Raw genomic sequence first — 25,647 nt, 5'->3', positions numbered from 1 at the left:
AGGAATAGACTTCTAAAAGTCAAAAATTACCTGCAGCTTTAAATGAGTTTGATGTGAACACTTTGATGTTGCAGATATCACAGAATCGTAGAATCATTTTCGTTGAAAGATCATCAAGTCCAACTGTTAACCTGTCAAGTTCACAATGCTTGTGTACGTTTAAAGCTGTGCTCTATGGTTGGGAGTCATGACCTTTGGTGTGGCCTTCTCTAAAATCTTTTTTCTTCTCTTGTCTTTTACAAGAAAATGACAGTCTAACAGACAGTGGGTCTAACTAATGATGCCTTCACTGTTGTTTTACTAGAGGTGTTCATTATACTCAGGTTTCTTCTTCCTGCTGACCAATAAGATTGTAGCACCTGTATTTCCTTGCAAACTTCCAGGTTGGTGTGTGCAATATCAGCATCTAGTTTGCTTGACTTCATCTCTCATGTATATGTGTTCTGTAGAATGAGTTCCCCCTTTCTGCTCTTACTATCCTGGCTCAGCCGAAAAAATAAATAACATTCTTGTAACTGATTAATTAGAGTCATCGCAAAAAGCCTAAGAACTGATGTAAGCAGTAGTAAGCTGCATCTTGAACTAGGAGATCATCCTTTTGGCGACTGACACTGCTATGTCAATGAAGCTTAAGCATGAGTACAGTATAAGAATAGGGATTTTCCAACTCTCTCTAAGGCAGTCAGATTGGTTTTGAAATAAAAACATGCCATTTCTTTTGTTTAATACAGGAAACGTAGGAATATAAAACTCCTAATGCAAGCAGCTCTACCTTTTAACTGTTGCAGTTGTAGGCTGTAAGAATATCTCGAAGCTGCCATATTGTTTGAATCTATCTATATGAGCTTGAATTGCCAGAACCTGTGCTGTGAAAACATGTTGTACTACATATGTTGTGATGTGCTGCAGTGAAGTCAAGTGACCATTTGCTACATGTGCATTTGGCTAGCAGAGCTCAGGTCTGAATTATTCAGAGTCTTTTTAGTTCATTATGATTTGGGAAATGAGGAAAAAAAAGAGTGTAATTTAACACATTTTTCAAGGTAACTGATATGGGCCTTGAGAGACCGAAGATACTTAAAGATGTTCACGTTAAAATATTAAAGTTGTCCATGCTAAATTATTAAAGATGTTCATTTTAGGGAAGAAGTGTTAAATTCACAAAAGTGTGGTGAAAACGAACCAGTGCTTTGTGTTTACAGATAATTTAAATCAAAGAGAAAAGGTGTTCCAGAGGTATTATTTTTTCTGCACAATTACAAGGTTTTCTTCCTGTCACTAGTGTCGCTCACATAAAGCAGAATGATGCCTTTTGCTCTGCAGCACCATCAAGGTGAATCTATCAGCAAGGACCCCCCCAGGAAAGTCACACAGTTTTGCCTTCCTGAGAGCACACCATGTTGCCATGTTTTTTTCCTGTTGCCTGTTTGGTGAGCAAACAAACCTTCTGTGAGTTCATTTAGTGATCCGGTTCTCACTAAGCAGAGAGGCTTATGCTTCCAACTTCTCTATGCAGCTGTCTTAACACAGTTTCTAAAAATTGTTAGGTTAAAACCAAGCTCTGTTCTTGACCAGTTGTCAAAAGGTAATTTTTGTAAAGCGATGCTACTTTGATGGTCTATTAGGGAACCTGAGCCTGAAAATGCCTCAGTTTTTACAGGTCAGCTCTCACCAAGCACATCTCAAACTGAACACCCCTTGTTTTTTTCTGACTACATCAGCTGCTATAATAAATTAATTCACCTCTCCTTGCAAACTGGTGTTTATAGAAATATTGCTTGATAAAGTGCTTTGGTTGGCAGTGGTAGGAGCTGAATTCTGTAAAACCTTCTAGCCAGTTGCAGGAAAATGCTGTTCTCCAGTTGTCTTTGTTTGACTGAATTCTGCCTGGTAACCGCATCTCACCCAGGACAACTTGCAGAGCTGGCAAGCAGGAACCTCTAATAGCTGCAGCCCTGGGTGTTGGCTCTTTGTTCTGTGGCACCATAGTAATTTGGGAGTGGTTTTGTTTAATTAATAGCCAAAATACTCTACTTGCTGCCTTTACTTTTATTAGGATAAGGGGCAGAAAGAGAGCCTGTGCCCGTGGCTTATTGCAATAATGAGGTTTAAATGTTATGGCAGGTAAACAGCAGAGACTTTTGTCTGTCTGTGAAGGAGGATATCCTTTTCCTTCCTCTTTGTGTGTTTTATGCAGGATGATATTGAATTCTGAATGTACTGGAGAGGGCATCCTAACGCAGGAATGTGGTTCTCTGTCAGCAAATCAGATGGCTAAAAGTTAATGCTGGATTTATTGTGCTGGTTAAAGAATAGCTTGCAGTGAAGTTGTACAAAGAATGTGGCTGCAGTTTTACTAAGAGGAAGTGAATTGGATATAAAACTAAATGCAAATAAAAGCTCCACCCTACAATTTCATTTTTTTGTTATACCATTTTCCATTTTTAAGATTGCCTTATTCTCCCGTTCATGCTGAGTCAATGTTAAAGATATAAATGTGAGACCCAGCAACTGTGCCTGACCAACCTCATGGTTGGATGATGGCAGAGCGGTGGATGTGGTCTACCTTGACTTCAGTAAGGCATTTGACACAGTCTCCCACGGCATCCTTACAGTTAAACTGAGGGAGTGCCGTCTGGATGATCGGGTAGTGATGTGGACTGCGAACTGGCTGGAGGAAAGAAGCCAGAGAGTTGTGGTCAGTGGGGCGGAGTCTCGTTGGAGGCCTGTATCTAGTGGAGTGCCTCAGGGGTCAGTACTGGGGCCGGTATGATTCAATATATTCATCAGTTATGTGGATGAGGACATAGAGTGTACTATCAAAAAGTTTGCTGATGACATGAAGCTGGGAGGAGTGGCTGATACGCCAGAAGGCTGTGCTGCCATCCAGCGAGAGCTGGACAGGCTGGAGAGTTGGGTGGGGAAAAATTTAATGAAATATAACAAGGGCAAGTGTAGAGTCTTACATCTGGGCAGGAACAACCCCAGGTTCCAGTATAAATTGGGGAATGACCTATTAGAGAGTAGCGTAGGGGAAAGGGAGCTGGGGTTCCTGGTGTACAGCAGGATGACCATGAGCCAGCACTGTGCCCTTGTGGCCAGGAAGGCCAATGGCATCCTGGGGTGTAGTAGAAGGGGGGTGTTCAGTAGGTCCAAAGAGGTTCTCCTTCCCCTCTACTCCGCCCTGGTGAGACCACATCTGAAATATTGTGTCCAGTTCTGAGCCCCTCAGTTCAAGAAGGACAGGGAACTGCTGGAGAGAGTCCAGGGCAGGGTAACAAAGATGATGAAGGGAGTGAACATCTCCCTTATGAGGAAAGGCTGAGGGAGCTGGGTCTCTTTAGCTTGGAGAAGAGGAGACTGAGGGGTGACCTTATTAATGTTTACAAATATATAAAGGGTGATTGTCACAAGGATGGAACCAGGCTCTTCTCGGTGACAACCAATGGTAGGACAAGGGGTAATGGGATCAAGCTGGAACGCAAGAGGTTCCACTTAAATTTGAGAAGAAACTTCTTCTCAGTGAGGTTGACAGAACACTGGAACAGGCTGCCCAGGGTGGTTGTGGAGTCTCCTACTCTGAAGACATTCAAAACCCGCCTGGACACTTTCCTGTGTAACCTCATTTAGGTGTTCCTGCTCTGGCAGGGGGATTGGACTAGATGATCTTTCAAGGTCCCTTCCAATCCCTGACATTCTGTGATTCTGTGATACTCAGTTGTCCTCATGTTCTTGCTAATTAGAAATGTTTCTTTTTAACATGTGCTAGGTGTTTAGCAATGCACAATAGCTACAACTTTTGCCTTTCTGGAGGAGTTTGTTTTGAATGTGAACCTGGGTCATTCTAGAGTTCTTGTTGGGCATCTCAATATGACGTCTTCAACTCGAGTACATTTTTTCTTTAAAATACCTCTACTATTAATGCTTCCAAATAGGAAAGCAAGTAACTAACAATTTTAAGCATATCACAGAATCACTGAATGGTTGGGGTTGGAAGGGACCTCTGGAGATCATCTAGTCCAACCCACCTGCTAAAGCAGGTACAACTAGAGCAGATCACACAGGAATGTGTCCAGGCAAGTTTTGACTGTCTCCAAAGGAGGAAAAACAACCACCTCTCTGGGCAGCCTGTTCCAGTGCTCTGGCACCCTTAAAGTAGAGAAGTTTCTCTTCATGTTCAGATGAAACCTCCTATGCTTCAGTCTGTGCCTGTTGCCCCTCATCCTATCATTGGGCATCACTGAAAGGAGTCTGATCCCACAAAAAAAAAAAATTTATTCATATAGATCAATTCATTTATGAAACTTATACTGTTATAATAACAAAAAGAGAAGTGGTATAAATGGAGATGTGAGAGTATAGAGGGGTTGTGAAGTTGATGGTGTCACCTTTGCCAGAGGTACTGGAGCAGAGCGATATTGTAAATGCACACATCAGTGAGTGAATCAGCATCTCACAGCATAGCTACATGAATATTTGGAAAATCTTCTGCTCCTGAGTGGTAAATTTTAGCTTATATAATATGATACCATGAAATATTTTAATCCCCTGAGGAATAAAATTGGCCTGTGCAGCACTGTGGTTATTTGGGAGACAGCAGTGATCATACTGTCATTTTGACAGATGGAGTGCCTCAGGTTCATAATTACAGGTGATCAGTTAACTGCTTAGCCAGGTGCCTTCATTCCTACACCATTCCTTTCTCTCAGTCACTGGGGAGCTTACCCTTTCTTCTTGGGTGAGCTTTGCTATATTGCTGAATACACCTTCCTTCATCAGCACTATACAAAGAGATTAACTTCTGCTGGACATGGTTTTAAGGTTAAGCTAGCTGAGGTGTGCCCATGTGTCATGCATAAATGCTCAGTCTTATCTTGGCTCCTGTCCAGTTTCTGGGGATAGGCTTTGAACTGAGGCACCAACTTTGGGTGAGATCTCAGCCCACTCCCTGAATGACCTGAGGGCATGATGACGCACATATGTGCATTTATAACTCTTGATTTTAAAATAATATGGCAAGGCAACTTTTTTGTTACTTGTCTCATTTTTTAAAAAATTCATTCCTTCATTTTTAATCTTTCCCAAATATGGCAATGTCAAGATCTAATAATCTTTGAAACAGTCTCTCTGCGGCACAGGATGTGGAAATATAAATCAGGCATGCAATGGAGCACGCGTGTGTCCAGGCATCCTGAACCGGACGTGCTGGCGGACGTGCCCTGGAACTACCTTCCTCTTAATTCCTGCTTTAGCTCACTTGCAAAGCTAATTGGATATAGTTCCTCTGTATAAGCTGTAGCTTGACTTGTATTTCTACTTGGTTCAATGACTGATCTCCTTCCAATCTATATATGTTTAATCAGGAGGTGACCTAGGTCAGATAATAAGTCTGCTGCAAATGTTGTTTTACTTGCAGCATGTTTCGGTAAGTGATAGCAAATCTGTTGAGAATTCCTGCCATGCAAATCCCTTTCAAAACACTTTTACTGCAGGAGAGAATACATGTCAGACTGGGAATGGCTGCCTTCCTATTCCTTACTGCCTTGACATTTTCAAGAACAGTTTCATGATACAATATACCCATGCTATATTTATCCATGAAGGTTTCCGCTTCTCAAGCTGCTACTAATTAAAGTTTCAAAGAACTTCCTTTGGTATTAAGCAATTATTTATAGGTTAGTTAGGTTTAAATAATTTGTCCTAAATCACATACTTTTCCTAAATCTTATTTGCTTTAATTCCTGTTATCTTTCCTGTTTCTAATAAATGCAAATCTCAAAATATAATTTAAATATGCTCTACAAATTTCAAATTGCTGTGCCTGTCTGTTAAATCTACATTTTTTTAAGATCTGTCTATGTATGACTATACACATGCAGGCTCCAGAAAGGACAAGAGTTCTTGCTGAAGCAGTGACACAGTAAGTTGCCTTTTCAGTTAATATTTAGGAACAGGAAACAAGCTTCTTTCATGGCCATTTCAAACTTTTGATATCCATTAAGACTATTATTTACTGTTGTGAAATTGAAAAGCCTTGTGGACTTTTCTGCTTGGTTTGTGAAGAGTGATGTCAAGACTACACATCTGAGGGTCTTTTCAACATGGTCAACAACCAACACATAGCCTGAACACCACTTGCTACCAGTGATACTACCCTGGAGAAGAAATGCCAAGCAGAGCCAGTTCCTGCTCCCCTGTGGGTGAATCTATTCCAAACCAAGAAGTCATGCCTGGGAAGGGAGACTGTCAAGTTAAATGAATCTGCCCATTGACAAAGGGCATGCTGTCTTCAGGAGATGGTCGTGCCTCTTGTTACTGTGTCTGGTATGATGTCCATGGCATGGTTGGTGCTAAGTGACATCAGTGTGTTTCTGGTGAGCGAGAGGGCAGGGGCTCAGCTCTGCCAGCCCAGGCTGAGTAGTGCCTCAGTGCTGGCTCTGATTGTATTCCTGCTGCTTAGGAGCCTAGAAATGAGGGCAAAACCAGCTGCACAAAGCTGCTGCATGGGGGGAAACATAGGGAGGTTTTCCACATGGCAGCCTGTTCAACAAAGCCCTTAAATATACCCACATGAGGGAATAGCTGTCATTCCGACTCTGGCTATTTGTTTCCTTCTTGCCTGCTTATTGCACATTAGTATGCTGCCTTTTTTTTTCCCCTGTAATGTTCTGGGCTTGAGGGAGCACAGGAGACAGCATATTCTAGAAAAGAAAATTGTAGGGAATGGTTCTTGAATGCTTGATCATTCTTGCCATGTTGTTTGCCTACTCTTTCTGCATTGTAGATGCTTGGTAAGACCTTTGGTCCCTAAGCCGGTCATATTGAGTTCATTCCTCACAGTGAGGCCTCGCTGTGCATTCAGTGAAGTTATTTTATCTGTGGAAAAGAGCTAAAGGACATAGGCTGCTTTGTGCAAACCAACCTGGGAGAAGGAATGTGTTCTGGAAATGAAGTTTCTGTGCCTCAGCCGTGCCTCTGCAGAGGGAGCAGCATTGCTGTGCAGGCTGGCTGCTGCAGCTGAGCTCTGCCTTGCTGTGTTTGCCCAGCTGGGTGGATGCCGGGAGACAAGGGGAAAGCAGATAGGAGCTCTGGTTGGTTTCCCTGCTGTGCGTAGGATCCTTGACAAAACACAGGACTTGTCATGCAGTGAGAAGGGAAGAAACCTGCCCTGCGCATTCTGTGTCAAAAAGGGAGGGTGTGATGGTCACTGGCAGCTCTTTCTGGCCGTTTCCTCGTTGGATGCAGCTCTGTGCTGGAGGTGAAACTGAAGAATCAGGGTGGCGATACAGGCACTTATGATATGAACTTCCTGTAGCGCCAGAAAGGATGCTGTGTACCACAGAGCCTTCCACAAACCCTGTAGAAACAACTGCAACTACTCTTGACATGAGTAACCTTGAGCAACTGCTTATTGGGTGCACAGTGAATAGATGCATTGTGAAGGGATTGGCTCACTTGTGTTCTCACCGGTGCTTCAGAAAAAAGGATCTTGAAATAAATGAAGATAAATAGAATCAGTAATATAATAAACCAGACAATGACAAAGAAGTGTTGAACAACAATCAAAACTCTATGCAAGGACCAAAAGTTTACTCTCACAGATATGTGCCCATTTCTGGGTTATGTTATTTTGCAGGTAACTTTATAACACAGAAAAAGACAGTGCTGTTTTAGTGAAAAAACCCTCTATCATACCTATCATTTAACCTAAAAATTAATGTGTTATAGTATTTTTTTTATTGTGAAAATTCCTTTTGTTTATGAATAATACTTAGATTATCTGTCCTGGTGATAAAATAATATTCTATTCTACTCACTTTTGAAAAAAATCAACTGGAGAAGTATTTCCTTATTTGCACTTCTCGGTGTAGAAACTGGCACTCTTACCTTCTTTGATTCATTTACCAGCTCAACTAATCTAAATGGCATTTCTTTGGTCATGATTGTAACTTGCTTCTCTTGGGAAGGCCCAAGACGTAGGCACAGCCTTGCCTACATCAGAGAGCTCCATGATCTGGTGATATGAGAGTACAAATGCGTAATTGCTATTAATGGGCAGGGCAGATTCTCAGGCTCATTCCCTGCAAATTTGTGCTGGAAGTTGGCCGCTTGAAATAACTCAGACCAGCATCTTTGATGGGAAAAAAAAATCACTTTGCAGATAATGAGTGACAGGCATGACCCTCCATCCCCCTGGCAGCCACTGACGGCTGACTCCTCTTTCTCTCCTAGAGAATGACAGCCTCAGCGTTTTAGTCCCTGTCTTGATTCTGGCTCACATTTAGGAAAATATAATTTGAGGTACACAGGGGAATTTCTTAGTGAATAGCTTGTTCACTCTTCTTCTGCTGTGTTCCAGATTCAGTCATACCTTTGACATTGCTTTATTTTTCATTTTTCCTCTTAAATCAAGGGAGAATGCGAATTTTGTGCCATGGGACAAGGTAATAGTGATCAGGAGGACTGAGATACGTGTGGTCTTTTTAAAAACAAGTTAACAAATGTATCACTCTTATGTTCCTTAGCATCCAATGTTTTGCAGTAAACTAATGGTTTAGTAGCATGAGTTACTAAATACATTATCATGCCCACATATAGACTCTTTTGCTGTCTTACCCAACTAAACTACTCATATAAGTTATACTTGTATAAGTTACCACTCATTTACATCAGTTTGTGCCTAAAATGAAAAAATAAATCTGTACTTTGGTTCGGAATCTACTATTGCCTAGCATTGTGACTTCGGCTGTGTAAGATGTCCTTTTCTATTAAATAAGCTAATCTCTAAATGCTGTTCTATTCTAGTTGCATGAAGACTAGCTCATATAGGAAATGAGTTTGAAAATTTTCTGTAATCATTGCACACTAATCACTTTAGTAACTGCATGGATATTTGAGATATATTTTGTACCCCTAAGAGGTGCATAAAATAGTGATTAAAGCTAACATATACTGGGAGGATGCATTCTGTCTGTATGAAGCTTTTTATAAGACGAGAATATAATCACCCCTACAATTGAACTGCAGAAACACACTTAGAACGTGTTTGATGTTCCATGCACAGGAAGTTTATATCCTTCCTATAGGCAATAAAACTAATAATTAAAAATACAACCACCTATTACAGGAGAGACAGTGTGTTACAAGTATGTGCTTAAATTGTATTATACCACGAGATATGTAGGTAAGTCACATAGAGTGATAAGTCCACATGTGCTTGTATACATTCACCTTCAGGTAAAAACAGACAATTCAGTGCATCTGTTCTGATTCAGGCACTTTATTCTAGCAGTTATTCTGATTTTAGAGCAATACTGCTAACATAAGAGGAAAAAGCTTGTAAGAAAACTTCAAGATTTGATTGGTAACTGGCTACACACTGAAGGCCAAGGCTTTACTCTGAGGTGATCACTGTTCTCTAAACAGAAGTTAGCTCCATATGTGGTAGATGCAGTGACATCCCTTGGCTTTTCCTATAGCCTTCCTCAAGCTGTAGTGGATACCTGACCTCTAAACATAAGCCTTTCCCCTTAATTTGGATAAGGCCAACCAGTGTTTAGCTACTTGATAAACTTCTGCTAAGATCGTAACAACCAAGGGATTATGATTATTGTTTAATCATGTGTCAAAATGACCCAAGAAGTACAATATAGTACGGTAGCTGCCATAGTTTCCCTCCATCTAAGCAGAGTCAGTATTGTCTACTAGGAAAAGTGCATTTTATTTGCATAGTAAGGTAATCATTCACAGACAGAATCATGTGGGGGTTGTAATAGCCAGAAAGCGGAAATGTGTTCTCATCAGCCTAAATGCTATTGTTGTGGCCAAATTCTGTCCTCCATTACAATTCTGGACAGGCCAAAGTCTCTTCTGAAGTGCAGGGCTGTGATCTTGTTTACTCCTCACAAGATCCCGAGCTCCACAATGCCATGGTCACTGTAGCCAAGACTGTCTCCGACCTTCACATCCTTGACTGGTTCCTCCTTATTTATAAGAATGATGTCCAGCAGAGTGTCTCCTCTCATCAGCTCATTGATCCCCTGTGTCAGGAAGCTATCCTCCGTGCCCTCCAGAAACATCCTCCATTGCTTGTGCTCTGCTGTGTTGTCCTTTCAGTAAAGATCAGGGTGGTTCAAGTCCTCCTCCCATGAAGGCCAGAGAAGAGAAGAGTTAACAACAATCCTAAAGAGCAATAAACTTTATTTCCTCCTCTCCTCCCCCTATCAGCACGCAAAGCAATCTATACTTCTATAAATAAAATACTCTTGAAAGTATATTTTTTATTCTAGGTTTCATCTGTGAGTTTTGCCAATATATTCAGAAGCTATGCATACAAACACAGAAGTTATTTATTTTTCCCTGTACTGTTTTAAATTATTGTGATTATTTTCATGGAAGATTTTACTTGTTTTTCAACTTTGCTGTTTCAAAATATGGTTATCAGCCTGACATCTTTTTGGCAACTTGCCCCTATAGTTACTATATAGTTTGAACATTTTGTGATTTATCAGCATTCCACTACAAACGTATTGAGTCTACATGACTGAAATATACACATCGAGTAATGCCAAAGTATTTACTGGCACTGGCAATATTTGGCTATTTTCAGCTTTAGAACCACAGTTTCTTTTTTAAATTAATTTGAACTTTACCTGTAGACATGGTAGCTACCATAAGACCTCAGCACTGTGGAATTATCTGTTTACCACAAATATTTCTGCAATTTACTCTTTCTCAAAGACATTGTTATTTCTGGGTTTGTTTATGGCTCAGTAGAGCATGTTATGAAACTATATAGCACAGGAAGAATTGTCGTTAGCTTTCTTGGTGAGTCATTCTTTCTCTAACAAAAGGACACGTATCCCTTAATTTGTTTAAATGCAAGAAGGAAAGGCTTTATGTTTTAAGGCTTATGCATTGGTTATAAAATTACAGATGCTCTCTTTCATCTATCTTAGTGCATACCTTTTTGCCCTTAATTTCAAGAAGTAACACAACCAAAAGAACACATTTCGCTATCAGAGAGTGGCAGCATTAGTTAGTTCATGCTTATTTTCACTCACATTAGCTTAATAAATGCCCTTTCAGTTCCTTGCCCTGCTACATGCTTTTTGTGTGATCTTAACCTGCCTATGTTTTAGTTCCTTCTCTATAAAAATATGGAAAGCTAAACATCCTTAGCTCCTGCGACTCTCTTCAGCAAAAATAACTAAAGGATCTGTCTGTCTCTTCCATGCTACTCCCATATCACAGGCAACCTTCAGGCAGCATACCTGCCTGTTGCTTAATGCTTAAGCTGTCTGGTCCTTTGTGCTCCAGAGATGCCCTAAAGCTATACCTGGAGCTGTGCAAGTTCAGCTCACCATCTGTGCAGTCAACGTGTTTGGTCAGGAAAGGCAGCCTTGAGGTATTGCCAGTAGCCATACTCAATGGTGTTCATATACTGAGTACCATATACACACTTCAGGTAGGTTCACATTTGCACTGTTACCTCCTAGAAATATCATATTAAAAAGTACTTTTTCATTTAGTAAATCTCAGTGAGACATCAATAAAGTTGTTTCTTGGCTTTTATAAAAAACAAACAAGCAAATCCCAAAGTTTTCTTTTTCTTTAAAGTAGTTGTTCCACATCTCGTATCTTTAGTCCAAGAATGCAGAACAACTCATAATGTTTTCACTGGAGTGTGGCTCCCTCTCTATTAATGTGTTTGGTTAGCAAATAAGAAAGGGTGTTTTTCCAAGGAAGGAAAGATTGAGTTTCCAGGCTCTGCGTAACTGCTGCTGTGAACCTCTGAGTTCCCTTTTGGGAGCTCATTATGGGATTTAGGAATTTTTGTCTTTTTTTGTCAAGGTTGAGAGTATACAAATTAGTGAGAACTAAAGCCACTGAGGCAATGAGGGAATATTTCTTTCAATTAGGATGAGAGTGCTCCTTAGCGGGAATATATATATGTGAAAATATTTGCTAACAGTAACATATATTGAATGTGGAGTTTTCCCCAAAGCAAAGCACTGCAGGTCTGGGAGACGTGGGCTATTGTTCTGTGCTTACAATGATCCGATAATGCTCCAGAGCTGTGTAAAATCACAACCCCTCCTGCTTGTAGACTTGAAGCAAAAGATACCTTAGCAGTTTGTGGCTCTTTTTCTCCCGACCCTGTACAATACACCTCACCTTAGAGTGTAGCTTCTTCTCCAGGCAGTCACTGTCCTCTTCCCTATATGTGAACATAAGTAATGAAGCTGGTGCTTTGTACGTATATCCGTGAACTCAGGTCTCCTCAGCTGACTGAGTGCTAAATAGCAGGGTGGGTTCGCATGTGCCAACCTTTTACAAACAATTCCTTGGGAACGTGCAGTCAGGGTGTGCAAAGCAGTAATGCGTGATCGTCAGTGTGCACAGAAAGGTAGCAGAAGGCAGAGTTGATATTTTTGAAGTACTTGTAGGCTCTTTCCTGAAACAATATCCAAGTCTAAGCACCAAAAAAGAGACTCCTAGGGAGTGTTGTCTCATGAGTGTTATAACCTTGAAAAATTATTGCATATGTTTACTTTTCTTTTTCTCACATCACATGTAGACGTGTACGAAGAGTGACTTGATGAACATCTGTTCAAGAACAGTTGGAGTTGGAATTACAGAGAAATTTCAAAATGCAGTTCCTGATATAGCAGTGTGAACTAAAGGATGACTGCTGTATTTGGGTTCTTTCTTAATATGCAAATATAGGGAGACCTGTTGTTTTCATCTGCCTTCTCTTATTCTGAAGAGATCAGCAAATATCTGATAGCTCTTAAAAATGGTCTGCTGAAATAGATTCACTTTTAGTGACTAGTGGATAAGTTACTTTACAATACACAGTAGCAACCCAAGATGGTAAGTGATAGCATGAGCATGAGCACCTCAAACAGCAAGGAAAAAGTGTGAATATATAGATTGCAAATGCTGGCGATTTTCTGGTGGAAGAATAAATATTCTTCCCCTTCTGGTGGATTCTTTGGACTTTCTAATTGCCATGGAGACTTCTTGTTTCCACCTGAGTCATCCCGTGGATCTGTGAATCCATTTGAACAAAAGAAGGACCAAAAAGAATCAGATGAGTGACCTGGCCAATCCTGTGGAGGACACCTCAGCATTTGGAAATTTCTCCGTGTCAGCCTTTGGCAAGAACACATGTAGCACATGAAACAATCCAAAGTCTATCAGCCTTATTCTGCAAGTTCAAGTTACTTTTGCATTTTAAGTGCTGAGGTGTCCCACAGGCTCTCACCTCCATGGTACACAAAGGTATGGTGGCTTTCTTTTGTTTTGGTCAAGCGCAAATATTTGCACACAGGAAAAAGCTTTCGCTGTGCAGACCAATACATCAGCCATCTGCCTAGAAAAGCCAACGCCTTTCTACGCTGAGACGGATACATAGGGGAGGATCCTGTTCTGTCAGTTCTCAGGTTCCTGTGCCTCACCTCACTGACGTTAAGTCCACGTTTGTTTGACTGCCCTTGGTCTGATTACAACAGATAAGTCCAGACAGTAAAGCAGGTATGGATATGTGAACAAGGGTAATAAAACTTTCTTCCTGGAATATGTCATGTTTGTAGCAAAGGCAGAATTCTGAGAAATTTTTTATAGAAAACGTGGGCACTACAGGTGATGCTATATTGTGTTCATGTTAGTATAAGCATCCATACATATAGTAGACAGATTATGAGTTCTATAAAAACACACAGTCTACACAGGTAAGCTTTCTCAGCTACTTGCTCTCATATTGTGTTTGAATTTATTCTGTGTAAAACAACTGCTGCTCTTGCATTCTCATTTTTAGCATTTTATTCTCTTCCTTCAGCCCTAACCCAAACAGTGGATGTCAAATAAACCTGGCTGGTTTAGTTCAAATGAACCAAGGAACGAAAGGAACAGTTTCCCAGTCTTCCTTAAGAGAGAGAAGTAAAGAGTATGAATAAAAACCTGCCCACTAATATGAAGAATAAAACTGTGTGGCACAGAAGCAGGCAAGAAGGGAAGAAAAGAGGGAGTAGCATCTCATGCCATTCATTTCAGGGGAAAAAAGGAAAGAATCATATTTTATCTGCCAATGCACAGGCTACAGACATGTCATCTTATCCTGAGGTATGAGACTTTAATCTGTAAGCTGAGTTTCTGTTCCATCAGGAGAGATATTACCTGGCAAAATACCATTCAAAGAGGAGAAGGCAGAGAGATAGTAGCAGCTGTAAAATTAAGGATGAACGTTGAACTAAGCTGTGAATGGAAAATATGTGTACAACATACAGCATGGTTTTTACCTGAATATCTAGCTCCACCAAAAGGACCGGATATGAATCTTTAAAAATCACCAAGATTTAGTCCCATTACTCAAAGCTATGCCTGAGAACAGATTTAAGCATGATACCTATGGGGTTTTGAGAAGGGAAAGAAGAAGGTGAAATCCCCTTTAGTCACTTTGCAAAGTCGATCTCATCAGACACAGATTAATTCATGTGCCTGTGACATTTCTGCAAAATGCCTGCTGTCTGCTTGGATGAGTAGTTTGTCAAAGCTGTCAAAAACTACAATGGAAAATACTGTTCTATATTACAAATGCAACCAGTATTAATAATACCTTTGAAAATTAATCCAGATTTTCTTTAAATGTTAAAATAATGTGCATTGCAATATAGATATCAAGGCTAACTTTTGTTCAAAAATGAAAGTCAGTGGTCATTTTATTCAGAAAATTTTGTGATTTATAATGCAGTAGTTTATTTATTCACACAGTTTATTTCCTGTCTGCTGGCTCAATATCAAATGCACAAAATAAGGAGAAAACAGTAGACTTCTAGGCCCAGGGCTTGCATTACTTGTTTCTTCCACAATCCCAAAAAGTGATAATTCTACAATTTATTTTCCGCTACAGCTCTGAGGTCAGTCGAACTATGGAGATTAGCATTCCTGAGCCCAGGTAAATTCTGGACTGTGATCTTGTGATCTTGAATCACAAATCTTTTGGGATTTCAGCTTTGTAGATTCTTGACAGCCATCTCTTTACTTGTGAATTGATCCACTAAAAGAAGTGACACAAATATAATCCCTAAATATGCAAATGTTTGTGTAAAATAATAGTTAACATAAAACTTTCAGATCAAGGAAGTTAAAATTCGTATCCTCATAGTTGAGTAGAATGTAGGATATATACAGGAATTCAGTGTTTTTATAAAGACTAAGATGTATTGGATTTGAGTATCTAGTCTTTTAACTTGGTGCCCTATCTGCTGCATCCTAGATGCTAAGAGGGAAGCATGACAATACTATCCATTTTAATATATACCTGCAGAAGCCAAAGTGCATATATACAAGTATGTATCTTATTAGCAGTTGTTATCAGCAGCGAAGAATTAATAAACTTGATTTTGACTGAGTGGGAGTAGCCAATATGCGCCATCTTCAGATAAACCAGAGCAAACGCTATACATCAGGATTTCTTGAGACAGTAAATTCACTGGGGGCAACCACAGGTGTAAGATGTGGGTTGAGTTTGGTAATCGTATCTCAGAGCAACTACAATGTGTCCTTGGATCTAGGAATAACTCTTGCACATTAGCTATTCATTTGCTGTGAGGGCCACCCTTCATCTCTACAACCCTGACAGTTTAAACTGTAAAAGTGATGTAAGACCCTGTTGCTGTGAATTATGTTGCTTTTGCAATTCTTCTCCAGCCAGTTAAATAAGTAGGTCTTGTTTTCTATTAACGGAAAATAGTGACATATTTTTAGCTGACAATTGTCTAAAAGCAGTTAAGATATAAATCCAGCTAAGCAATTCCCCTGACTTGAGACTGCTGACTTCACAGGATGGTTGAGGATGGAAGAGAGCTCAGGAGGTCACCTGGTCCAACCCCTTGCTCAAGCAGGGCCACCTAAAGCCAGTTCCCCAAGACTGTGTCCCAACAGCTTTTGAATATCTCCAAGAATGGAGACTTCATCACCTCGCTGGACAACTTGTGCAAATGCCCAATCACCCTCACAGTAAAAAAGTGTTTCCTTATGTTGAGAGGGAACTTCCTGTGTTTCAATTTGTTCCCATTGTCTCTGGTCCAGTCACTGGGTACCACTGAAAAGAACCTGGCTTTGTCCTCTTTTCCCTCTCTCTTCAGGTATTTATATACATTAATAAGATCCCCTCTGAGCCTTCTCTGATGGAATTATACTGATGTGACATGAGACTGTGTTTGTGGCTTCCCTCTCTTTAATATATAAATGTATTAACATTTCAGTGTCAAGAGTGACAGTCATCAGCACACAAAGGACATCATCCCTGGGTTTGGGTTGTATATATGTGCATGTATCTACTTAACAGGAAAGAAGAATTAAATTGCTCATCCAGTGTATTATCCCAGATAATCCCTCAGGATATTTATGCTCTTCAGCATTTGCATGTGTGAGGATGTCCATCTCCTCCTGAAAGCCTGATGGAATATCTGGACTGACTAGGGTAATCCGTGAAAGTAGTATTACACAGCAGACACTATCATCTTTGCAATTAATGTAACAGAAGTAGTAGTTGGCAAGGAAACAAGAATACCATGGACAAAGATGTAATTACTGGAGTTAAAGGGAAGACAACAGGTTTGTTTCGAAGCTGCTTTCCAGATCTGAAATGGAAAGATTTTGTTTCACACTGTAATGAAAGCATAGCCATGCAAACACTTCCACAAGCGTAACCTTCCCTCAAATACCCAGGCAGAGCCTGAAACCTTTGTCTTCTTAATCTGTAGTAGGTGAAACAGGCTTTGACTAATAGTGTAACTATCCCACATTTGATTTCCTGCCTGAGTTAGAGCAGAGGTTGTTTCAAGCCAATGTCTTGCGTGATCCTAGCTGATTTTGAAAGTGAATGTGAGGAGGTAAAATACATCCCTGCAATATGACAGCAAAGACCCTCCATTTTCCACCTAATCTTTTGCTGATATTTTAAATCTACCATATTCAAGCATTTCCTGTTTTGTGCTGTGCTTCTCCCCAAAGTAAATTGTCTCTTGACTCTACTTTGAAAGTGCTGTCATGGCCACCCTCTGTCATCTCTGGCAGCTGCTCACATCCCTTCTCCTGAACATCCCTGATATGCTCAAAAGAGGGTATGCCCACAGACTGGGAGATGTTGCCAAATCTGGAATAAAAATGGACATAAATGAATAGAGCTAAACACAACTCAAAGGAATGTGGTAACCGGTTTAATGTTTCTAGCATTTTCCTGTAGGCTAAAAAAACATTTAACTGACTATGAAAATAATAGACTGCTAATGACTAATACAAGATTTTTTTTTCTCCTAGTGTACAGGTCATTTATCACCACTCTGTTGGAATATACTCTTATATCCAAATTTTACATAGTTATGAAGATATAGATAGGCACAATATAACTTGTTCATGACAAATTAATACTAGGTATTGTAATTAGCAAAGCTGTCCTGCAAAGATTGTTCCTTCGTCTTTTATATCTGTGTTTAGACAACATCATAGGATGTACAAATCTACTCACTAAGCTGCCACTGTCATGAAAAAGAAGGAACGACCTAGGATGAGCTTCACATGACTTCAGTGCCAATTCAATGAAAAGAACTAGGACAGACCTGCTCATTTTTCTCATACCCAGCTTTACAAGCATCACTAAGCCTCAGCCTCTGGAACTATCTCCTTCCATCTCTCTTGCTTCATTGTATCTTTATAATAGCAAATCCTGTAGCTGCTATTTGATGGTTATCACCTGAGACCACATGCTCAGTGTGAAATGTCTGTTCTGTTTCAGCTATCAGAATGATAGTTGAAGAATTATACAGAAGAAAGCTAAGCCCAGATCACTGTTTGTTTGTTTTTTTTTTTTTTTTTCTATATAAGCTATTCCAAAATCTATAGAAAGGGCCTTCCTGTCTGATTTGCCAGCAAAGTTTCTTTTCCTTTATTGAGAAATAAGTGCATAAATCAGAGTTACATTAGTGACTTGCAAGCTTCTTGCAATAAAAAATAAAAATGAGGAGCTGAGATACAGCTGGTAACTTATATAACAAATTGCAAATTGACATAAAAAAGATTGGTTATAACTCTTGGTCATAAGTCATAGCTGACTTATCAACATCATAGTTGGATTGATAAAACACAACTCAAAGTTGCTGCACCTTAAACCATCACTTTTAGTTATTAGAATAACTAATTTCAAAGTGTTTAATAGATTTATCCTCTTGTTTTTCAAATGGACATGATAGTCTTTCTGTGTTTATTTTTCAAATTGTACATATAAATTTCTTATGAAATCCGATATCTCAAAGTTGCATGGTAAGAGTTCAAAATGCTAGTAGAGACAGAGAGGTTAACTAAAATGTTTTAAAATGTTAGGTTTTCTAGTGCAGCTTCACCTCGTAGAGGCTATGGTCATTTCACTGTTACTGGTTACAGCTCCGTCTGAATGAGGCGTAGTGCTTTCTTCATGTTCTCTATTACTGAAAGAAAAATAAGTAAGAACTGTAAAAAGTACATTTGTACAATTAAAAAACCCACCTAATTTGATTTGTAAATTGTTCACACTGAAATTAATTTATGGTCACAAGTTATATTTCAGGGCTTTTTATTGTGAAGATTCTTGCATTCATACCAAAGCAGGAAGTAAAAAGTTTCTTGAATCAACATGTTTAACTTAAAGGGGTTTGACAAGGCCCCTTTCAACTTGCTCACTTCTCAACAGCAAGCCTGATAATCAGATGTGAAGTGCATATTTGTGGTGAGATACTGCACTGGTGTCAGATAGATCGCATAGAGAAAGGACTAGCTCAACCTGTAAAATCACATTCCTTTCTGAAATATGGGTGCTAGGTGGTACCCAGGTAACCATCAGCATTTCTTTTCTGATTCCCTCCCACCACTGGCTGTTTACATTGTGCGGTTTGGTACCTTTGACTTTCACCATTCTCCAACAAACTGCTCAGATCTTGATCCTGAAAGTTATCACCTGTGATCTTTCAACTTGTCTTACCTGAGTAGTCCTAATAAATTCAATGGGACAATAGGTGTGCTTAAGTGTTTTGCTAGAACAGGTTAGACCATTATAATTTTTTGCAAATGCTCACACACAGTCCTTATTCATTACTTTGAGATCTTAATGGGTTCACACACACAAATGATTGGGATGGGGTGTATCTGGCTGCTTACAATGTGAAAAGCAAAGTAACACAATGAAGAGGGCACTTACAGAATGGTATGTCTTGTGGTTCGTAAGTGTAAAGCCGGTTGGAATATCTTCCTGTGATATCAGCTCTTACTGTGAGAGATGGGTCTGAAAAAATAATTGTATTAAGCACTACTTTCCATTCCCACAACAGCTGATGGTGATGTGAGAGGTGATACTTTGACAGCCCTCTTTCTGAACTGTTCTGATTTCATCAATGAGGTAATTACGAGGCTGTTACGCTGTGTTCCAACTAACAGCTCTGGAGAAATCCTGAACAAAAGCTAATTTTCTTTTTCATATTATGCAGCTATTTTAAAGTGATAGATTACACATACATATCCTGTTTTACAGGTTCTGGGGTTACATCAGAGAAGGGCATTTTGACTGGATGCACACACAGTGAGGGTCATGGATACATACTGAAATACTGGTGTGACCTACCTAGAGTCTTCAGAATGAAAATCTTGTGATTCTTAATATTTCCATAATAGGAGCAAGTTGTTGTGGACATGTATTCTCCCAGTTCCCTTTCCAAACTTTTTGTTAACTGACTCCTGTCACTACATTGCTCCTCAGAGTGTGGGCTTCATCTGACCTAACTATGGATGCCATCACAGAGCTAGTCACTCTAGACTCCCTGTACAGTCAATGAAAAGGAACAGGCACTCTAGGACATGATTCATCCAATGTATTCCAGAAGTCAGCTTCATGATGGAGTAAACAATTGCTAAGATGGCACTGACTATTGACTTGTTCTGTGGTCATGTCCACACTGTAGACACCTACATTCAGTCAAATATTTGACTGTTTTCAGTGAACTTTTGCCTTATAACAGCTCTAGCAAAACGCATGGAGAACAAAAGCCCAGACACTAATGGACACTTAAGTATCTTGCTCCCAAGCATTAATTAGGAACTGTTCAGAACATATCTGTAACCTGAGGGTCAAAGCCTGCGATAGAGGGAGAACTGAACTCAGATCTGCCAAGATTTAGACTAATGCCATGGTAATGATAAATTTTGAGCTTTTTTTGTTTTTTGAAAAATGAATTATTTTGATGTTTCCAAAGGAGGACACTGGCATAGATTCAGATACCACATCTTTGAAGATACATAAATATTTTACATACCTACAAACATGATTCGAGGCACATATTGTCCATCAGGTGACAGGTTTTTATCTGTGGTTTCATGCTGTCAGAGAAATTAAAGCTAATTATTAAAATATTTATGTAAATTTTGTTGAAGTAGTACCACCTGTGAATAGTCTTGTACCAGAGGACAAAACCAAAAAGGTACTACTTGTGTGTGTATACACATGCACAGATTCCTGTACTTACATGGTACTGAAATGGCAGAGACATTTAACTAAAATGACATGAAAAAACAAGACAAAGAAAGAGAAAACACAAGCCAAAAAAAGATACAAGTCAAATCTCCCCAAACCCTTCATACCATGAGGTTCAACATAACGAAGTTATTTTGGGCCATTTCCTGTATCTCTTCATTTTCTGCAAAAGCTTTCTTCAGTGCTAGAAAAGACACGGTCATTTTCAAGTCCATCTCAAATACTGCTTTTCCTTCTGCATTTAGGAACCACGTTGGCTGGAGACTGGCCACATTGTTCCTGTCTCTGCTGACAACATTCCTGAGGAGACACTTAAGGGCTCTATCACTGCTTTTTGTTTTTTTGACCCATGTCAGTACAACCTCCCGGCTATGAAAATGGAAGCTCTCTTCTGTTATTTATGAAGCTTGTCTCAATGGATACCATGTCTCAGCTTGACAAAAGTGCATTATTCTCAGAAAATTCTTATTAGATTGATTTCAGCAGCCCTGTCCTCATCTCCTTCTCTAGTTACCAGTTCAGGAGAGCCAAACAATATTAAATCTGTTCAATGAGTCAGTAGCAAATCTGGGTCTCTTAATTTAAACTGACGAGTGCTACATTAGGGATAGCAGGAGAGCAAAACTCAGTATTTTTCATGTTCTTTTCTGGTAGTTTCATAGTGGAGTTTTTATAAATAACAGTAATAAATTCTTAGCTTTTCAAGTATGTTTTCATTTGCCTATTTCTTTAAATAATTTTAAGTAAGTGCAAGGTAAATATATAGCCAAGTGCAGATTCTTATAAAAATATTCACAAAATGTTAACGCTCAAAAAAATCAAAATTACCTTGGCAGTATTGACAGTCTTCCAAGTGATGAATTACCATCAGTGGCTTGTTACTTTATTAATAATAATAAAGCATGTAGTTAGATCATTTGACAAGTATTTATCTACAAGTATTTACCTACAGTAAAACCTACAGGCATTCTGTAAAGAATTATATTTTCAAGCAAGGGAAAAGAACATAAATCCTTCATAAAAGAAAGAAATAGAGAAATAGAGTTTCTCTATCTAAATGGGTTTTTTAAAGTAAGATATTCCATAAGAAAGAAAAAAACGGAGCCATCATAATCTCATTCCTGGTTAGCATATAATCAAACTGAAGAGATTTTTAATATTGCCTAAGTGTGAAGTTCTCCATGAGTAAGAAAATAAAAATAACCCGTATGAACTGGAATAAAATATTTTTTAAAAAAATTTGGTTTACCATCAAATACTTTCCGTGAAAAGTTTCACATTTTTTTAAGCTTTTTTGAACAGGTATACAGTAAATTTTTTTTTTCTGTAAATATTTTGGTAAAAGTATCAAAATTTTCTGGTTTTGGATGTCAAAACATAAAACAATTCTGTTTATTTGTTCTCGTGTTTTTTTAAACTACTCTTACTGTTCAGTAAATCAGTTACTAATGATTGATCTGCTATCACTGTGAAGAGTTGTTCAGTTCCTAGGCATTTGTACATAGGGCACATGAAATTAGTTGCCTTTTATTTTAAAAATAATTTGCCTTCAATTTAAAAATAGCTTATGCCACATTATTATGATCAAAAATGAACTGTAACAGAGATTTAAATTAATACTGTTTTGAATTCTCAAATGTATTTTCAGCTGAATCCCAGCGAAGATTCAAATTAGAACTTTAATTTCTACCAGGACAGTGAGAAACTGTGAGTACGTTGTGTTCATATGCCAACTGATAAAGTGTTGGGAAAACATCAGGGGCAGCAGATCACCATGCAAGAGCAAATGCAGCTGATTTCCAGCTCTTGATTAAGGAAGTAATCAGAGGAAGAATGGCATATATATCTATTAAAAAAATAGTATTTAAAAAATCATCATATCTATTTATCATTGCTTATTCAAATGACAACACTGCTGTTGTGACAAAGAAATAAGAGTGTTAAACGCAGAGTTCTCTATCAGCCCATAACGTTGCTTAAGAATCACAAGACCCTTGCAACAACTCTTATTTATAGACACTATATCTGTTTTATTTAACTGGGTGGTCTGCAGGTGACTAGCTGCCACTGTGTTTCTCTGTTTTATTTCATTATAGCATATTCAGGCATGACTGTCTGATTAACAACTTTGCCTTTTAATCTCTTACTTTTTTTTTGCTTGATAAAGCCCTTCTTCGTAAGTTTGTACCCAGGTAATTTCATCTCCCCATCCTAGAAATATAACAAAAGGATTAACTGGTGGACAGGTAAGTAATTCATAACAAATTACTTTTTTTTTTTATATTTATCAACAGTTGTACACAAATAGGATTTGTTTTTCTTTGTCAGGCAATGTTTCCCAAACATTGTGAATATACTAGTTCCGTATCTCCCAAAAGGTGCTCTGGAAGATTAAAAAAACCCACCCAAACCAACCCCCCAAAAGCCTCAGCTGGTTGAATATCCAGTTCAAGTCCTCTAGCAAACCTGTTAGTTCTCTTTCTCAGAGGTCACTGAATCAGCACCCAAATAATTTATATCTTTATATTTTCTGCTCCATATTTAATGTAGACTCTGGGGCTTAAAGAGAAAGTTAGCTTATAAAGTTAGAAAAATAAAACATGACAATTCAAATAAGATCAACTTTAATATGAACATTGTTAGAATATTCCTGAGTTTTAAGCTTAACTCTTTAATTTCAAACCCCGGTGTTGCAAGTACTTATAATTTAACAAAATAATGCCTGTTAAACAAAAATCTCCACCTAAAAAACTTCTAATGAATCATCAGCTTCATAGCTCATCCGTAGCTGGTGATACACTGATCTCAAAAAGGAAATTGTCCAGTTGGTTTAATGCTTTCGGATCCCAAAGATGCCAGCCCCTGTGTGGTAGATCCCTGCCTCCCAGTCAGTGTTACTCCATTCATGATGGCCCCCATGGGAATTGTAGAACAGCTTCTGAATCTGGACCAGGTTAAGGCTCATTTTCTTCTGTGCCAACTGGACAGTGCTTGGACCAGCCCTGGTTATGCAGAGATTTGCTGTTAGCTTTCTCACGGGACAATCATTTGTGACGCTACCAGGTCATATCTTCTTTCAGGAGAGTGCCTTTGATTACAGATCTGTCTGATGATGGTGGGATTCTGGCGTGTAGACCAGTGTGTTCCCAGCCCTGGCTGAAGTCAGCTGCTGACATAGGTAGCTCCACAGAGGAGTCACCTATGGTCATTAAGCAGTAAGTTTAAGTGTTCACCTTTAATCTGTGAAAATTACAGGTAAAGCACTCAAGGCATCCCAAAAGGCCTGAAATCAGAATTAGAAAACTGATACCTTCTGTGAGGTTTTTTTTTTTCCCCAAAAAATTGGCAGAATTGAAGGGATTTTTTTATGTTCTTATGCATTTAAACTTAGTGGGAAAAATAAAATCTGATGTAGGCAAGAGAGGCAATAGATACCAGATGTATTATAACCCTTCTCCAGGGATACCACTTATAAGAAGTGATTTGCAATTTTTCTTTGGTTAGTTCAGATGTTGCATGATTTTGTCCAGTGCTCCCTGAGCAATGAGGTTCAGATGGGACCTCTGTGACAGGTGGGCCTTTGCCAGTAGTTTGTATGGGAAGGTCTCAGGGGTGGGCTGTGGGATCTGCAGGCTTGGCATAGCTTGCAGAAGAGGCCAGGGAGGGAGTTCGACATTTTTGGGGATGAATAGGCACGAAAGGAGAGGGAAGATGGAGAAGAGGAAAAGACCTCGGTAACTTAATTCTCAGTTTGTATTTCTAAGGATTGATCAGGCATAGGTAACTTAAAATAGATTCTTTAGTTGGCATCCAGGTGCAAAATTATGCACCACAAGGAAAGGAATTATGCATTGCAAAGCATAACTCTGACTATCTGATGAAAAGCAAAAAAAAAAACCCAAAAAGTAATGCTGAAAAACCCACCAGTAGCTCAAACTGTTTTTTTGTGTATAAAAATGGGTCTGTAGAAAAAAATTTCCATAGCAACTGAAGTTAGTAATCTGTGTTTCAGTAATTAACAAGTTAACATAACAAATTATCTTTTAGCTGATATATGAAACAGTATTGTTTCAGTGATGGTCCGACCCTGATTTGAGAGACTCAGTTTAGTTTGTTGGCTTCTGCTAGGTCTCTGTGGGTTGTGTAAATTATGTAGGTTATATGGGATGCTCAGCCATATCCTTAAGAACAAACTGATGGAGTGAAACAACATGAAATAAGAAGATTCACTACTTAGAGTGTCATTTAAGGATAGAGAAACACACCCCAGTAAGTGTATATATATATATATATATATATATATATATATATATATATATATATATGATTTCAGGAAGTTCCTAAATGAAAACCTTTGCTGACCTGTATGGGAAGATTAAGAGATAACATAAAGTAAATACACAGTACCTCTTGACAGTGTTTGAGGTATTCTTTTTTCCTTTTTGATTGCCATTGCAAGGTTGGAAGAGACTGCAATTAGCAGGAGGGACAAGGCCAATGTTGAATGGAGCATTGTTTCTTTGAGAAGATCCCTTTCAGCTCAGCAAGAAAACTGGAAAACAAAGCAACAGCTTTAGTCACATGGATTCATCACCTGGTGCAGTGTAAATCACTGTGTTAGTAGTATCCTAACAATCTATACTACAGAAGTAGTTTTGGTTATTTCTATAAACGCCTTTGGAGAAAAGTGGAAAATGGAAATGCTTAATTTTATCATGCAGTACTGCTTTCAGCTGCCAAAATTGGGCTGCAGGGGACAGTTCTCACAACAGTGTGATCGGGGAAACAAAGTTCATTTCAGTTCATTTCTGGGCACCCACAATTTTTTTCTTATGAGCTAGTACAACATTGTAATACTGGACCATGAAAATTTCAAGACAGTGCTACTATTAGTTCATTCTGTTGGTTTTTTAATTTCAGTGAAATGCAGCAGCATGGGTTCTTTTTCAAGGATAGTAGGTTTTTTTTGGTCAAATGATGTCTCATGATATCCTCCTCAATAAAACAGGAAAATTGACAAATATTTGCCTCCAGATATAATAAATTTTAAATGAGCAAATCTCTCCCGAATGTTGAAATTGCCA

The 25,647-nt window shown here is 38.9% G+C and overlaps 1 protein-coding gene across 1 annotated transcript; it reads right to left on the bottom strand.

Annotated features, from left to right (window-relative positions):
• Positions 1 to 18,441: 18,441 nt before the first annotated feature.
• AGR3 (anterior gradient 3, protein disulphide isomerase family member) lies at positions 18,442 to 25,076 on the bottom strand (the record flags this gene model as incomplete). Its single annotated transcript, XM_082045864.1, has 7 exons — positions 18,442 to 18,491; positions 19,238 to 19,321; positions 20,346 to 20,409; positions 20,671 to 20,747; positions 21,392 to 21,444; positions 22,711 to 22,774; positions 24,971 to 25,076. 7 exons carry the CDS (start codon positions 25,074 to 25,076, stop codon positions 18,442 to 18,444), a joined length of 498 nt encoding a protein of 165 aa, XP_081901990.1.
• Positions 25,077 to 25,647: the final 571 nt, after the last annotated feature.

Source organism: Streptopelia decaocto (assembly GCF_964273445.1).
Source record: "Streptopelia decaocto genome assembly, chromosome: 2".
In the NCBI taxonomy this organism is placed as follows: Eukaryota; Metazoa; Chordata; class Aves; order Columbiformes; family Columbidae; genus Streptopelia; species Streptopelia decaocto.
This window is presented reverse-complemented; position numbering and strand designations above follow the sequence as displayed.